The 16,323-nt window shown below is 43.9% G+C and overlaps 1 protein-coding gene across 3 annotated transcripts; it reads right to left on the bottom strand.

The window, feature by feature from the left end:
* Window positions 1-3,700: 3,700 nt before the first annotated feature.
* On the bottom strand, window positions 3,701-14,620 carry rbm44 (RNA binding motif protein 44). 3 transcript variants are annotated; one of them, XM_020457373.2, is made up of 18 exons: window positions 14,445-14,619; window positions 13,924-14,086; window positions 12,419-12,467; window positions 12,028-12,134; window positions 11,732-11,806; window positions 11,112-11,175; window positions 10,855-10,982; window positions 9,233-10,578; window positions 9,084-9,145; window positions 8,763-8,948; window positions 7,167-7,332; window positions 7,044-7,078; window positions 6,700-6,956; window positions 6,340-6,525; window positions 6,101-6,168; window positions 5,794-5,867; window positions 5,344-5,605; window positions 3,701-5,192 (listed from the first exon to the last, which is right to left on the bottom strand). In XM_020457373.2, exons 2-18 carry the CDS (start codon window positions 14,081-14,083, stop codon window positions 4,935-4,937), a joined length of 3,483 nt encoding a protein of 1,160 aa, XP_020312962.1. In that variant the 5' UTR covers window positions 14,084-14,086; window positions 14,445-14,619; the 3' UTR covers window positions 3,701-4,934. The 3 variants fall into 3 exon arrangements, with proteins under 3 accessions (XP_020312962.1, XP_020312979.1, XP_031652795.1); XM_020457390.2 differs by having other exon boundaries at window positions 9,233-10,509; XM_031796935.1 differs by having other exon boundaries at window positions 3,702-5,192; window positions 9,233-10,575; window positions 14,445-14,620.
* Window positions 14,621-16,323: the final 1,703 nt, after the last annotated feature.

The raw sequence follows: 16,323 nt of genomic DNA, 5'->3' as shown, positions 1-16,323 counted from the left end.
GATGACTTCAACACGTTGCATTGACACAGATAACAGACACACATCCATGTTTGCCAGGCAGGGCAACAACAGTCATTATAAACTGGGTTGTTCGAGCCCTGAATCCTGATTGGCTGACAGCCGTGGTATATCAGATCGTATACCATGGGTATGACAAAACCTGGACCCGTACAAATCAGCTGGGCTTGACAATCTGGACCCTCTATTTCTGAAACTATCCGCCGCCATTGTCGCAACCCCTATTACCAGCCTGTTCAACCTCTCTTTCATATCGTCTGAGATCCCCAAGGATTGGAAAGCTGCCGCAGTCATCCCCCTCTTCAAAGGGGGAGACACCCTGGACCCAAACTGTTACAGACCTATATCCATCCTGCCCTGCCTATCTAAGGTCTTCGAAAGCCAAGTCAACAAACAGGTCACTGACCATCTAGAATCCCACCGTACCTTCTCCGCTGTGCAATCTGGTTTCCGAGCCGGTCACGGGTGCACCTCAGCCACGCTCAAGGTACTAAACGATATCATAACCGCCATCGATAAAAGACAGTACTGTGCAGCCGTCTTCATCGACCTTGCCAAGGCTTTCGACTCTGTCAATCACCATATTCTTATCGGCAGACTCAGTAGCCTCGGTTTTTCTGATGACTGCCTTGCCTGGTTCACCAACTACTTTGCAGACAGAGTTCCGTGTGTCAAATCGGAGGGCATGCTGTCCGGTCCTCTGGCAGTCTCTATGGGGGTGCCACAGGGTTCAATTCTCGGGCAGACTCTTTTCTCTGTATATATCAATGATGTTGCTCTTGCTGCGGGCGATTCCCTGATCCACCTCTACGCAGACGACACCATTCTATATACTTCCGGCCCGTCCTTGGACACTGTGCTATCTAACCTCCAAACGAGCTTCAATGCCATACAACACTCCTTCCATGGCCTCCAACTGCTCTTAAACGCTAGTAAAACCAAATGCATGCTTTTCAACCGTTCGCTGCCTGCACCCGCACGCCTGACTAGCATCACCACCCTGGATGGTTCCGACCTTGAATATGTGGACATCTATAAGTGCCTAGGTGTCTGGCTAGACTGCAAACTCTCCTTCCAGACTCATATCAAACATCTCCAATCGAAAATCAAATCTAGAGTCGGCTTTCTATTCCGCAACAAAGCCTCCTTCACTCACGCCGTCAAACTTACCCTAGTAAAACTGACTATCCTACCGATCCTCGACTTCGGCGATGTCATCTACAAAATTGCTTCCAACACTCTACTCAGCAAACTGGATGCAGTTTATCACAGTGCCATCCGTTTTGTCACTAAAGCACCTTATACCACCCACCACTGCGACCTGTATGCTCTAGTCGGCTGGCCCTCGCTACATATTCGTCGCCAGACCCACTGGCTCCAGGTCATCTACAAGTCCATGCTAGGTAAAGCTCCGCCTTTTCTCAGTTCACTGGTCACGATGGCAACACCCACCGGTAGCACGCGCTCCAGCAGGTGTATCTCACTGATCATCCCTAAAGCCAACACCTCATTTGGCTGCCTTTCGTTCCAGTTCTCTGCTGCCTGTGACTGGAACGAATTGCAAAAATCGCTGAAGTTGGAGACTTTATCTCCCTCACCAACTTCAAACATCTGCTATCTGAGCAGCTAACCGATCGCTGCAGCTGTACATAGTCTATCAGTAAATAGCTCACCCATTTTTACCTACCTCATCCCCATACTGTTTTTATTTATTTACTTTTCTGCTCTTTTGCACACCAATATCTCTACCTGTACATGACCATCTGATCATTTATCACTCCAGTGTTAATCTGCAAAATTGTAATTATTTGCCTACCCCCTCATGCCTTTTGCACACAATGTATATAGACTCTCTTTTTTTCTTTTCTACTGTGTTATTGACTTGTTAATTGTTTACTCCATGTGTAACTCTGTGTTGTCTGTTCACACTGCTATGCTTTATCTTGGCCAGGTCGCAGTTGCAAATGAGAACTTGTTCTCAACTAGCCTACCTGGTTAAATAAAGGTGAAATAAAAATAAAATAAAAAACTACTTTAATAACATTGGTAACCAGTTTATAATAGCAATAAGGAACCTCAGGGGTGTGTGGTATACGGCCAATATACTACGGCTAAGGGCTGTATCCAGGCACTCAGCGATGCATCATACATAATAACAGCCCTTTGCCGTGTGGTTGCCATAGCATAATAGGTCACAATTTAGAGTTTACTTGACTGCCATTTGAGAATAGGCTAATTGCGAATATTCAAAAAGGTTATTGGCCCAGTCTAAAAATGTATTATCCCAGTAAGTATACAGATAATATATAGATGGAAATATGAGCAGAAAGCTTAGTCAATGTAACCTAATCACCTGTTGAGCACATTCAGAAGTCACATGTCTCTGTTAAATGTTTTCACCCGTTAGATACAATGGAGCGTGCGTAGGGTCTAGGTGAACGGAAACGCACTGGATCAACAAACCGCCCTTGGCTGTCTCTGCCTGGCTGGTTCCCCTCTCTCCACTGGGATTCTCTGCCTCAAGTCACTGGCTTACATTTGCTCTTCCATGCCATCCCTAGGAGGGGTGCGTCACTTGAGTGGGTTGAGTCACTGATGTGATCTTCCTGTCCGGGTTGGCGCCCCCACTTGGGTTGTGCCGTGGGGGAGATCTTTGTGAGCTATACTCGGCCTTGTCTCAGGCCCTGTCCAGGAGTATAGTCAGACGGGGCCAGTGTTTCCCGACCCCTTCTGTCTCAGCCTCCAGTATTTATGCTGCAATAGTTTGTGTCGGGGGGCTAGGGTCAGTGTTTTTCTGGAGTATTTCTCCTGTCTTACCCAGTGTCCTGTGTGAATTTAAGTATGCTCTCTAATTATCTTTTTTTCTCAGAGGACCTGAGCCCTAGGACCATCTGCCCTGAGGTCTCCTTGCTGTCCCCAGTCCACCTGGTTGTGCTGCTGCTCCAGTTTCAACTGTTCTTCCTGCGGCTATGAAATTCCTGACCTATTCACCGAACGTGCTAACTGTCCCAGACCTGCTGTTTCAACGCTCTAGAGACAGCAGGAGCGGTAGAGATACTCTGAATGATCGGCTATGAAAAGCCAACTGACATTTACTCCTGAAGTGCTGACCTGTTGCACCCTTTACAACCACTGTGATAACGATAATAATAATTTGACCCTGCTGTTTCTCTATGAACATTTGAACATCTTGGCCATGTTCTGCTATAAAAAGAGGACTGGCCACCCCTCATAGCCTGGTTCCTCTCTAGGTTTCTTCCTAGGTTCTGGCCTTTCTAGGGAGTTTTTCCTAACCATCGTGCTTACACCTGCATTGCTTGCGGTTTGGAGTTTTAGGCTGGGTTTCTGTACAGCACTTTGTGACATCGGCTGATGTAAGAAGGGCTTTATCAATACATTTGATTGATTACTAATGATCGGGGAGCTCATGTAATCAGCACCGCTTTAACATGCGCAGTAATACCCTATGGTTTACACCTCACAGGCCCGGCTCAGTAGATTATTCAGTTTAGTGTTCAGCGATCAACAAAACCTGGAAGCTTGCACCATCTGCTGGCCATTAACTGAAATGTGAGACTTTGCATGATAAAGAGAGATGTATGCCTATGCATGTTATGCAAGCACATCATGCAAGCACATCAAGGCCAGCTGGGGCTGAGAGAGAAACTCAATTCACAACATCCCAAACTATAGTCTCTTTTATTAAAGCAACAAAAATCCAAACTGAAATTATACATCCAACAGGCTAAGTACAGTGCCTTCGGAAAATACACAGTGGTGGATGCATCATGTTATGGGTATGCTTGTAATCGTAAAGGACTGGGGAGTATATATAAAAAATAAATGTAAAAAAAACAAAATATTATGGCATTAAGGACAGGCAAAATCCTAGGGGAAAACCTGGTTGTCTGCTTTCCACCAGACACTGGGAGATCAATTCACCTTTCAGCAGGACAGTAACCTAAAACAAGACCAAATCTACACTGGAATTTCTTACCAAGAAGACAGTGAATGTTCCTGAGTGTCTGAGTTACAGCTTGAAAATCTATGGCAAAACCTGAAAATGGTTGTAACAAAGACCAACTACCAATTTTGAAAAGAATAAATGGGCAAATGTTACACATTCCAGGTGTGCAAAGCTCTTAGACTTACCCAGAAAGACTCACAGCTGTAATCACTGCCAAAGGTGCTTCTACAAAGTATTGACTCAGGGGTGTGAACATTGATGTAAATGAGATGCTTCTGCATTTCATTTTCAATACATATGACAAAAATAAAAATCTAAAAACATGCTTACTTTGTCATTATGGGGTATTGTGTGTAGATCTATTTAATCCATTTTGAATTCAGTCTGACAAAATGTGGAATAAGTCAAGGGGTATGAATACTTTCTGAAGGCACTGTAGCTTTGTCAATAACAGTATTCTAATACTGAAAGGGTGGACAAAGGGGAAAATGGTAGAATCTGGAAGGATACGTGAACTACGCTTCCAGACATTATTAAGCAAATTGTCCTGTTGAGAACAAAACAAATGTATTTTTAAACACAACCTACCCTGATATCCAAGAACATTTCAGGTTCTCAGATTTATTTTAACTGAAACAGAACATAAAACATTCTGCAAAACTCCTTTGCAATTCTACCGTGATTTGAATTAACTTAACAATTAAATTGTAATTGAACCATTTGCAAACAATTTTTTTATATTTGCACTTTTCAGGTTCAAAAGTAGATAAAACAATTCACGGAGTATTGTAGCAAAAGAGTAGAGTAATAACATTCCGTATGTGAGGAACAAACAAAACAGATACGTTTTTTACTACATTCAAGTAAATCAAAAGCCTGGCTTTGGGCAAACCTGTAACCTGTGTTTCAACAAAGGCAAATATCAACAATAGAATAGAAAGTGGAGTCCTTATCGTGTCAGCAGGTCAGAGGTCATGTTTACAATGGTCTTGAGAGGCAGGCCACTGAGGAACCCCTGGTGTTTGGCCCTCAGCTCCAGCAGGGCGTCTACAATCCTTTGCCTCCCTGCCTCTGGGTGGCGCAATGACAAATGGGCCATCAGTGTATCGAAGCTACCCATGGTGGCGTAGTGCTGGGGCACACAGGTCCCCGACGCCGTGGGGGAGTCACACACGGTGGTCCTCTTCTGGAGGCTGAGCTGCAGGGGCTGGAGAGAGAGACAGACGAGAACAGAGACCAAAGCAATCATTATTGACCAATAATTCAGGGAGCAATCCACGCATTGCAACAGGTTGAAAACAAATCCATTTCCCATCTACAATCCCTGACTACAAAACAAAAACTGTAGAGAACCTAACCATCAGTGGGGTGGTGATATGGGTGTTTCTCCTCTTGGAGTCTTGGGGGCATGGAGTGTCTCCAGAGGGCCCTGCCTTGGTGCTGGCTGAGGGACTATGCTGCTGCTGGGTTTGCCGCCCCTGACCCTGGCTCTGGTTACCAGTGTGGCTTGGGCTGCAGATGTGCGCCACATGCACCGTCTGTCCATGCATACTGCACCCATCCATCTCACTCACTGCACTGTCAGCCATCTTTGGACCACTCACAGTCACTATGGCAACTCTGCATGGAACAGAGAGGTGTTAACATTGACATGTACTCCATTGCTTCATGTGAGGGGACAATATCTTTATACAAAAGTATGTTGATGTTATTATATTGAAATCTTGATGTAACAGTTAAGTTGCCTTGGAACGCTTATATATTCCTTAACGTAGTTTCATTCTACAGGGTCACTGGTTTTATTTTACCGGAGGTTGTTGCTGAAGGTAGAAATGCTCACTTCAGAAGCCTGATACTTCTCAAACCAGAGCATAACTTCTCTCTATGAAGACAGACAGGAGACTTATTAGGATCTGTTGGCCCCTGGTGGCCAAATCACTCCAACTTTCCCATTTTTATCCGAGATTCCTTAATCTCCTTGCTTCCTTTCAAACAGCATTGGAGAATAAGGTCCAAGGGAAGGGACCTTGGAACTTCTCCAAAACGTTTAACGCAATGGATGCAAGGAATTGAAGATTGATTGAGTTAGAGACATTGTCACATGCTGAGGCTTACCTCCGTTACATCACTGGGAAGGTCTGTGACGCACAGGAAGGAGCTCTGATCCTTCTCCCCAACGACTCCTAAATATGAATTAATGTTTATGAACACTGCCTATGAACTTGTTAGGTGTGGGTTATGAATGTGTTATGAAATCCTTATGTACCGGTAGGTAGTGTTACCGAAATATCAAATTCAGCAAGATCCATTCAAATTATGTACAACGCACATTGAAACATTTGAAACTCAAATACCCGTGAACGAAAAATCTTTAGGGGTATGTCGGTCATGCGGCTTTTCCCCCTCAACCCTATTCTTGCCATTTCCTTCCTCCACCAGGACCTCAGCCAGACCTCCTTCCTTCAGCTTTACACCATCAGGCTCAAGGTCCTCCTCTGCATCGAACCACGCCTCGCTGGAGTTGTGGTCTTTGGTTCCACCTGTTGAGTGCGAGAATTCGGAAATCCAGGTGGATCGGAACCAGCTTTGCGAACACTGTGGAACACTGTAGTGCAACGTATTGTATGTTTATAAATTCAATGCGCCAATGTGTTTGTATCGATCCCTCCCTATTCAAATAAACCATTAATGAATGAATAAACATGTCTAATTACCTGGCCTGGGCCTCCGGTTGACCACAGGTTGCTGGGGGAGGTGGATGACCGCTTTCACAGATCTGCAGTCCTCAGCCTTTGGGTTACCAATGGGCCCTTCTGCCTTGATCCTGCCAACCATCCCATCATCCTGTCCAAGGACTGATAAAACAGACTGGGACAGACTGGGTCTGTTTAACTCTCCATCACCACCTACACTGGCGTCGTCGACATGGGCATCCTCTACCTGCAACTGCTGGGAGCTCCTACCTGAGGCACTGGATAGAAAATATCTTAAAAACAGCCAACTTCATTCATTCATTCATTCATTCACTCACTCATTATTCAATTAGTAAAATACATACTCAGACAGAGCATTTCCCAAAGACTCGTCAATTATCTGAAAAGGGGAAAAACAACCATGAGATCCACACTGCATAGTACAAACAAAATGTACTGAGGAAGGAAGGGCACCAGAGGGAATTTACATGTTGGGGGACATAGCTGGTCCCTGAGGTGATCCTCTGGGAGTCGACAGACAGGGGCCTGAGCTGGTCCAGGGGTATACCTGACAGGACCCGTCTTCTCATCTCTCTGTAGTCTACCTCCAGGACCTGCAGCACCGTCACCAGGCTCTCAGGAGGCCCCTCAGTCCTACAGGGGGATGGGGATATAAACTGAGCAAAAAAAAGAAACATCCTCTCACTGTCAACTGTGTTAATTTTCAGCAAACTTAACATGGGTAAATATTTGTATGAACATAAGATTCAACAACTGAGACAAACTGAACAACGTCCACAGACATGTGATTAACAAATGGAATAATGTGTCCCTGAACAAAGGGGGGGGGGGTCCGTATCTGGTGTGGCCACCAGCTGCATTAAGTACTGCAATGAATCTCCTCCTCATGCACTGCACCAGATTTGCCAGTTCTTGCTGTGAGGTGTTACCCCACTCTTCCACCAAGGCACCTGCAAGTTCCTGGACATTTCTGGGGCGAATGGCCTTAGCCCTCACCCTCCGATCCAACAGGTCCCAGACATGCTCAATGGGATTGATATCCGGGCTCCTCCCTGGCCATGGTAGAACACTGACATTCCTGTCTTGCAGGAAATCACGCACAGAACGAGCAGCATGGCTGGTGGCATTGTCATGCTGGAGGGTCATGTCAGGATGAGCCTGCACGAAGGGAACCACGAGGGAGGAAGTCTTCCCTGTAACGCACAGCGTTGAGATTGCCTGCAATGACAAGCTCATTCCTTCGATGATAAACGCGAATTTGACCATCATCCCTGGTGAGACAAAACAGCAACTTTTTTGGCGACGTTGTTGCCGGTGAGGACCTGCCTTACAACATGCCTACAAGCCCTCAGTCCAGCCTCTCTCAGACAATTGCGGACAGTCTGATTGCCCTGGCCACATTGGCAGTCCTCATGCCTCCTTGCAGCATGCCTAAGGCACGTTCACCCAGATGAGCAGGGACCCTGGGCATAATAATTTGTGTTTTTCAGAGTTAGTAGAAAGACCTCTTTAGTGTCCTCAGTTTTCAGAACTGTGACCTTAATTGCCTACCGTTCCACAGGTGCATATTCATTGTTTATGGTTCATTGAACAAGCATCGGAAACAGTGTTCAAAACCTTTACAATGAAGATCTGTGAAGTAATTTGTATTTTTACGAATTATCTTTGAAAGACAGGGTCCTGAAAAAGGGACATTTCTTTTTTTGCTGAGTTTACATACTGGAATGATAACATAGGAATAATATAGCGTTGGTTTCCTGGATCCAGATTAAGCCTTTCCTGGACTAAAAACAAAATGTTCAATTAAGAGGATTTTTAGAGCTGCCATAACAGGGCAGGTGTATGCAACAGCTACATGACCATTATAGTGCCTGACTGAATGATCAGCAGGAGAGATGTACGATCAGATAGAAATAACTAACACATGTCCAATGATGTTTTGAACTCATTGAATAAATCAATGAGTTTAATTGTCTCCGGTCCCTTACCCTGGACATAAATTATGTACGACAGTTCTGCACAACTCTGTAAGGTGCCAAGCTGTCATATCTCCTGTCCCTTACCCCTGGACCAGACGGTCTCCCTCAGGTGAGGTGTAGTAGCGTCTCCAGCAGTGCCGTTGGCACATCCCATACTGCAGGGCCAGCAGGTTCAGCTCTGCCCGCGTGGCACGCTGGCCACAGTCACATTCACCACGGTCCGCGTTGTCGCAGCCTCTTCCATCTCTTACACTCACACCGCCTGCAGAGCTGATACAGGCAGCAACAGACATAGCCATGATCAGCACCTCAGCAGATAGAAGAATAGAACCATGGATATTTTCACGATCTCAAAAAAAAAAAAAATGGAAATGGAGGTATAACAGAACGAAGTGTCTAAAATACCTTGCCATTTGCTCTTTCAGCTCTTTCAGTTCCTCTTGAGAAAATTTCAGCTTGATGAATTCCTTAAGACATTTAGATATTGAAAAAATGTATCAGTAAAAAGGAAATCTGAATGATTACAAACATTACAGGAGGAGCATTAACTGTACCTCAGTCAGATACTCCAGGTCTGCCATGTGGACTTCAGTGATGACAGACTTGTCAGTTGTAGCTGTGCCATGAGTTTGTGTGTTCCGGTTGCAGCCTGTTAGACTGTGGTCAATACCAACCAACACATGTTTAGCGACGGCAGGGCAAGTATTTGTTGAATGGTCGGCGGTGCTTAGCCTGGCTTCTGTGACCCGTGAAGGCGAGAGATCAAAAGTCTGGTTCAGATTGACTAGCGAGAACGCAGACATACTGTTCTCATGCTGTGTGGTGGTCACGACGTCCGCCGATGCCCCACCAGGGCTTATTGACAAGGACTCCTCATAGATGGACAGCTCCTCTTTCTTCAGGGTTTGGGGTGCACTGCGACTCTCTCTAGACCAACCAGACTGGTCCATCTTGGTTTGGCCTTGAGGGGGTGTCACGTTTAAGTCAGGTGTCCCCTCATTACTTGCTTTATACATGAGAATACTCCCATCCTCTTTCATGAGGCTCCGGTAGTCGACACCGTTATTCTCTAGCTCGCATCTCGAGGCATCTTCCTCATTTGCTAGGTTACCGGGGCAGTTGTCGTAAGTCCAATCACAGTACTCGCTGCGGTCTCCAGCGCAGGAAGACACCATACTGCCTTCAGGTGGCTCCACCTCCACTGCGCCGCTAGGCTGCTCAGTGCTCCCCATGGTGGCCATGAGTGATAATGAGTCGTCGCGGTCGGGCTCCGCTAACTGGCTGGTGTTGATGCTGGTGTCGTTCCACTCTGTGCGGTCCATCCTAGTGCTGTTGAAGCTGTAGTACTCTGGAGGAGTCTCCCGGTCCAGCATGGGGAAGTCTGCCATCTGGTCATGCATGGAGTTGGCCATGGATTCACCCTCCTGGCTTTCGATGGCAGACTGGCTCAGGGTTTTTCCTCTATGGCTTTGTATCTCCAGCTCCATATCCAGAGAGAAGCTAGTCTGGGCAGACGGATCCTTATATACCACCACACTACTGCAGTTGTTGCCATCCTGCCACCGCCCTTCCTCCCACAGCTGAGAGAGCAGCTCGACCTTGGAGAAGTGCGCCTCCTGTTGGCCTGGAGAATCCTCTGTGGCTCCAATATGGCTGCAACTGGTATCACCACAGGCTGACTGGAAGCTATCCTGAAGGTTGACCAGACAGCCCACTGTTGTGGATGGGAAGGTAGTAGTAGTACAGGACTGAGGCTGACATCCCCTGAACTGTTGCACTGCTCCTGCTTCCGCCTGGAGGTGGGCTTGGACTGACTGGACTCCTCCGTGCCCTGAACAGTTGAACAGATTTAGCTCCTCCTTCAAGTTGTTGGGAAGAAGACCTAACTCTTTCTCCTCTTCTATGAGGAAGACAACAACATGGTTGTATCAAAATAAAGAAACAGAGCTAAAGGAAAACAACTTATGCTGTGGTGGTGAAATCAATTTAACTTTGTGGGATTCATAAAGTACTATTACTTAACTGCTAGTGTGGAATGAGAGACATTTAATATTACCCATTGACTGTGCACTAGTATACAACTGACTATGAATGGGCATGTTCCTTCCAAGATAGCAAATCTGTCCACACAATGCAAATATTACAGTCTGATTTGAATTATGATTCTAAACCACACCTGACTGGCATGCCGGGATCTCCTTATGGATAGGTGTGCTACAGCGTCGGCATATTTTAGCTCCTGAAGAACAACTGGTTCCACAGTTGGGACACTGAATCACACCATAGAATGTGGGCCTTCTGGATCTGAGAACAGCAGAAACCATGCTAAATTGATGACAATTGTTATTTTTCCTCTAGTCAACTACTGGTTGTAGAATCACACCTGGTGACCAACAAATGTAGTTATCTGAATTGACAGGAGAGAACACATACTTGTTTAGGTTTGACGACATCGTCTGCGTAACAGCAGGAGGTCTCCAGCAACCTCTCACCTGTTCTGTACACAAAATAAACATTTTAACATGATCAAATATAAAGTGTTATAAAAGTATAATACAACTATTAATTGAGTAAAATATACAGAGTAAAGACAGTTTACAGGTATATGTAATTCTGATGTATAGGCTATTCTTTCTCTGGGACAGTGGTGTACCTCCGTTTCACAAGGCCCCCTGCAAGGTTTAAGGTTTAATGTTTTCAGAAAAATGTATTGTAATTCTACACATTTTGCCATGGGACATAAATAAACAGTTGCTGTTTTAAAGCACATTTCCTGCAAATCTACACATTTTGCCATGGGGAAGAGCAAAAATGTACATTTTTATAACTAATCTCATGATATTCTACACATCGTCATGAGGCGGAAAGAAAAGTTTGCTGTTTTAAAAACTAATTTCCTGCTGTTTTAAAAGCTAATTTCCTGTTTATCTACACATTTTGACATGGTTTATGGTGTGTTCATATGCTATGAGCACTGGTACGCCAGTGCTCAGGGATAATTTAACCAGGGTTACAACAGAAAACAGTTAAAGTCAAGCAAAGCCATAACTCACGTTTCACATAAACTAGTTGTCTGGCTACGTTCAGAGCCGGATGCCTCTGCAGAAACCGATGGAGTCCTCCTTCCTCTGTGGAACAGAAAGTTGAAAGGGAAAGAATGAATCCATGGCTCTGTTTTCACTGAGACTACAGAAAGTAGGCTGTCAATAGGATTAATATTTTACAGGCAATTGGCGGCCCTGGATAGGGATTCTATACAACTGTTTCGTAATTTGACGGCAAAACTATAAGGACACTATTGGGAGTTTTTGTTTGTCTATTATATAACCTTCCCTGATCACTACTGTACCTTGTATGAGCTTCCTGTCCTCCACAGGCAGCGATAAGTACCAACCCAGCAGCTTGGGGTCTGTCAGCTCCAGGAAATGGGTGACTTTCACCAGGTCAAACACAGACCTGTAACATGCAGAGTTAGACCTAGGTTGCTTCCCGATACGCCAAACCTCTCCCAAAGTATGCACTTGCATACTCCTATTCTTGAATTTAAAAGCATTGGATTGGTGTAAGTGTTGGCTGGACAGAATTTCCACCATTATTGAAACCATGACAGGGAGTGTGTGTGCAAGTGCACACTTCAGCAGAAGGGTTGAGAAATGGGATGCACAATAGATTATTTCATGTTCATGATTCTCACATTACAGCATAAAGAATGTGCTGGGACTAATAGACATGCTCTATACCTGTTGAGAAGGAATTTCCTGCAGTCCTCTATCGACAAAGACGGAGGGTCTGTATTGAGGTAAAGGCACATTATTAATGCATGTCATTTCCCAAGGCAATGAGGGAGAACATAAATGGTTTGGACATATGTTGTAATGAATTTGTAAAGCTCAAGTTAAAAAGTGAAAGTGCATTCCATTGGTTATGAGTTTTGGGTTGCAAGAGGAAGCATTCCTCTTGTGCTTAATTTTAAAATAATTTAACATTTTTCTCCACAATTTCATGATATCCATTTGGTAGTTACGATCGTCTCATTGCTGCTACTACCCAATGGGCTCGGGAGAGGCAAAGGTCGAAACATGACCGGACAAGCCGAGCTGCTTTTTAAAAAAACACTGCTCGCTTGGCCCATAAGCCAGCCTCACCAATGTGTCGAAGGAAACACCTTTCGACTGACTACCGAAGTCAGCTTGCACACGCCCGGCCCACCACAAAGAGTCGCTAGAGTGTGATAAGCAAAGGAAAGCCTCCGGGCAAACCCTCCCCTAACCCCGACAGTGCTGAGCCAAATGTGCGCCGCCCTATGGTGCTCCTGGTCACGGCCAGCTATGTGACAGCCTAGGATCGAAACACAGGCTGTAGATTCAGTGCCATAAGGCGTCAACATACTTCAGTTCAGCTGGCACCTAGCCGAACGTGTGTGCTTGCATACTCTCTTAAAAGACATTCACTTAAAAAAAAACAGCAATAGTACTGTTTGTCCATTTTGAGACACCATAGCCAGTATACACTTCCTCAAAATAGTCAACTAATCTAAGATGACTCAAGAAATTTAAGTCGCACAATTTTACATCTAACTAAGAGGTTTGATGCAGTATTTCTCAATTAAAACATTCGCATGAAAACGAGTCTCTCGTTGAATGACGAAGACTTTGAAGAATACCTACTGTTGACCAACCACCAACTCATTTTCATGCACATTTTTTCATTGAGAAATACTGCATCAAACATCTTAGTTGTAAAATTGTAAAAGTCCCAAACAAACAAAAACATAAAATAATAATATATGCACAAACCCTTCCGAACTGTTCTGGCTGGGAAGCATGGAACAGACACCTTTAGACCGCTGCACCACTAGGAGGATGGGGTTTTAAACAGTGGTTTTAAAAGCTGCAATTTGCCATTTTTTGGTGACCTGACCAAATGCACATAGAAATGCGAGTTATAAATCTGTCACTCTCATTGGAAGAAAGTCTACATGAGAGATCTGTTATTAGTGCTCTATTTCTGTACTTTCATTTTTGCATATTTTACTTTCAGTTTTGTACACCAATTTCAAACAGCTGAAAATACAATATTTTTGATATATATATATATCTCACAGCGGTTTAGTATAGTACAATGATTATCCAATACTTGTTTTTTCACAAACGAAGTTAGGCGAACTATTAGAATTTTTGCAACCAGAAAATGGCGGCGCGATTTCTGCATACTGCATCTTTAAAAGCACTTCCCTCTGACTTACCAGCCAACCCGTTCATTGCATTTTGAAAGAAACGTTGGTCACAAGGTACCATATGCATCTGAATCATCCCTGATGCATAGGGCGTTTGAGAAATATCTGATGGACGCTGTGGCTCCGGCGACAGAGACAACGGCATGAGCATTGGGAAGGGATACCACATGTTCTGAAAAACATACAACCAACTATCAAATGGAGCTGATGCACTTTGACGAAGGCCATAAATGAATAGATGCGGTTTGAATATATGTGGACATGACTAGTCATTTAGCTATTAATAACTAGCATTTAACTGAGTAATTTAGATTTATTTGAATATGAACCAATTTAACTAGATATGGAAGCATATTTATAACAGTCCCATGACATTACTAAATATACCCTAACGCAGGTAAACTTTTTTTTAACAGGTGTTTGCAATACATTAAAAGCAGCGACATTCTAGCTTTAACTAACATCACTGGAACTAAGAATATCAAGTAGTTTGTCGATAAATATTGACAAATTATGCTGTGTCAATTTACCTTGGTCGAAGTGGGATTATGTTGTGAAGAGATTATTTAAAACATTGCACGTGCACGCCACCTGTCGATTGATTTTTGACAGCCAATCAAGTTCTTCGACACCGAAACGTAATTAGAGGCTCAGGCATTTAATCTGGTTTGCTACTGTTGTTGTACTTTGTTGTTGAACAACAAGTGAGGTGTGCTATGAATCAGAGACGGAAGAGGAAGCAAGACACCTCACCACCTGGGTCTGGTCTATTTAGTCAATTTATTAAGTAAACCAGACCCAGCTGCTATTACATTGGTGTCTACGGGAGACGCACTCAGTTAAGGAGACCGGAACTGACCATTTTTTTCAATGGTAAACGGCCTGTGTGAACTATCTTCATTTATCCACCATCTTTGCTATGATTTTTTTTTGCTATGAATTTCATGAGCAAAAACATGTATGGAAATGGTAAGAACTGGAAAACGGAAGCACTTTCACTTTTTAAAGTGGCTAGCTAGCTGGCGGGTTTCTTTGACAGACATATTCATTCCTTTTTATCACGATTTTTATGATCCTAGCTAATAGCTATCTAATCAAATGCAGCTAGTTGGCTGGTTTATGTTTGTCCCTATGGTTAAAATAATGAACTGGTAAACATTTAGCTAGTTAGCTAACACTGTCTGTTACTCGCATGGTGATGATTTTAGCACTGAGATCTGCACAATTAAACATTTCCAATTACAGTCCTGAGTATTAATTGTATAATACCGTTTTGAATTACCTAATAGATCATCATTCAATCGCGATTTTCTTATTTTCAACGAGCACGTGTTGCTGCCCACAGCCCTCTTTGTAGATGTAGTAACATCGCTTTTCCACTGGAGGGCTGTATGGTTCAATGAAGCGGTAGTACAATACATTCTCCGTCGCAAGGTGTGTGCGTGTGTCCACTAGGTGAAGTCTGTTGTGTAATACAGAGGATCAAGGGCAGTGTGACAGCTCTTTGAGAGAGATCAGGATTGGGTCTAATCAGGGGTGAACGTGAGGATAGACACCTTTTGCTTTTCCCCCCTATATCTGTTCCTGTATCCTACTCACTGGTATTTTAATTGACCTTAATAGGCCACATTTCATCATTAGTTGTATTTCATGAAATAATAATCTGTAGATAACCCAAAGAAATTATCTGTGTTGTCCCAAATGCTTTTAAGAAATGTATTTTAATCTCAAAAAGAGAAATAGCCTGTTAGTGTTACATTATATTCATAACATTGTCTAAATGTTCCTATCAAACATTCCTCTTCTTCACAAACCAGGAACCACTGTGAGTTAGGGTGTCTCCTACCGCTTGTACTGCATGAAAGCAACAAACTACAGTGAGTCCTGGCCCTGTTGTGCTGGACTAAAACCTCTGTATGCATTAGTTGTCTGTCTGCCACATCTTGTTTCTTGGAGAGGGGATCAATAAGTCATTTTTTGATGCAGTAATTAGCTGTCTGTATGGTCAAATGTATGTTGATGTTTGAAATTATTTCAAATACTATTTGAACCCAGGTCTGCTATCTGGCCTGCACTATTATTTCCAGGGAGGAGTGAAGTGGGCGGGCTGAAGGTTAAGTGGCTTTCTAAGACTGGACATTTCCACAGTGATGTGACATCTGATCAGCCTCAATCTGATCACTGTGTCCTCGGTAAGTGGCTCAAGCCCATCAAATAGGGATCAGTGCTAAAACCTGATTGAGCGAGAGAGAGGGTGTGAGGGGGAGGGAAGATTATTAGAGAGAGAGGGATGGGAGGAACATTGATAAGACTTTGGTCAGACATTTCTGAAAATGAACTAGATTGTATTTATTTACTGTGTAGAATAAACAGAATTTGTGGTGTCATCTTTTGAGTAGGCCTACCACT

This window comes from Oncorhynchus kisutch, linkage group LG2, assembly GCF_002021735.2.
Source record: "Oncorhynchus kisutch isolate 150728-3 linkage group LG2, Okis_V2, whole genome shotgun sequence".
NCBI classification, from domain to species: domain Eukaryota; kingdom Metazoa; phylum Chordata; class Actinopteri; order Salmoniformes; family Salmonidae; genus Oncorhynchus; species Oncorhynchus kisutch.
This window is presented reverse-complemented; position numbering and strand designations above follow the sequence as displayed.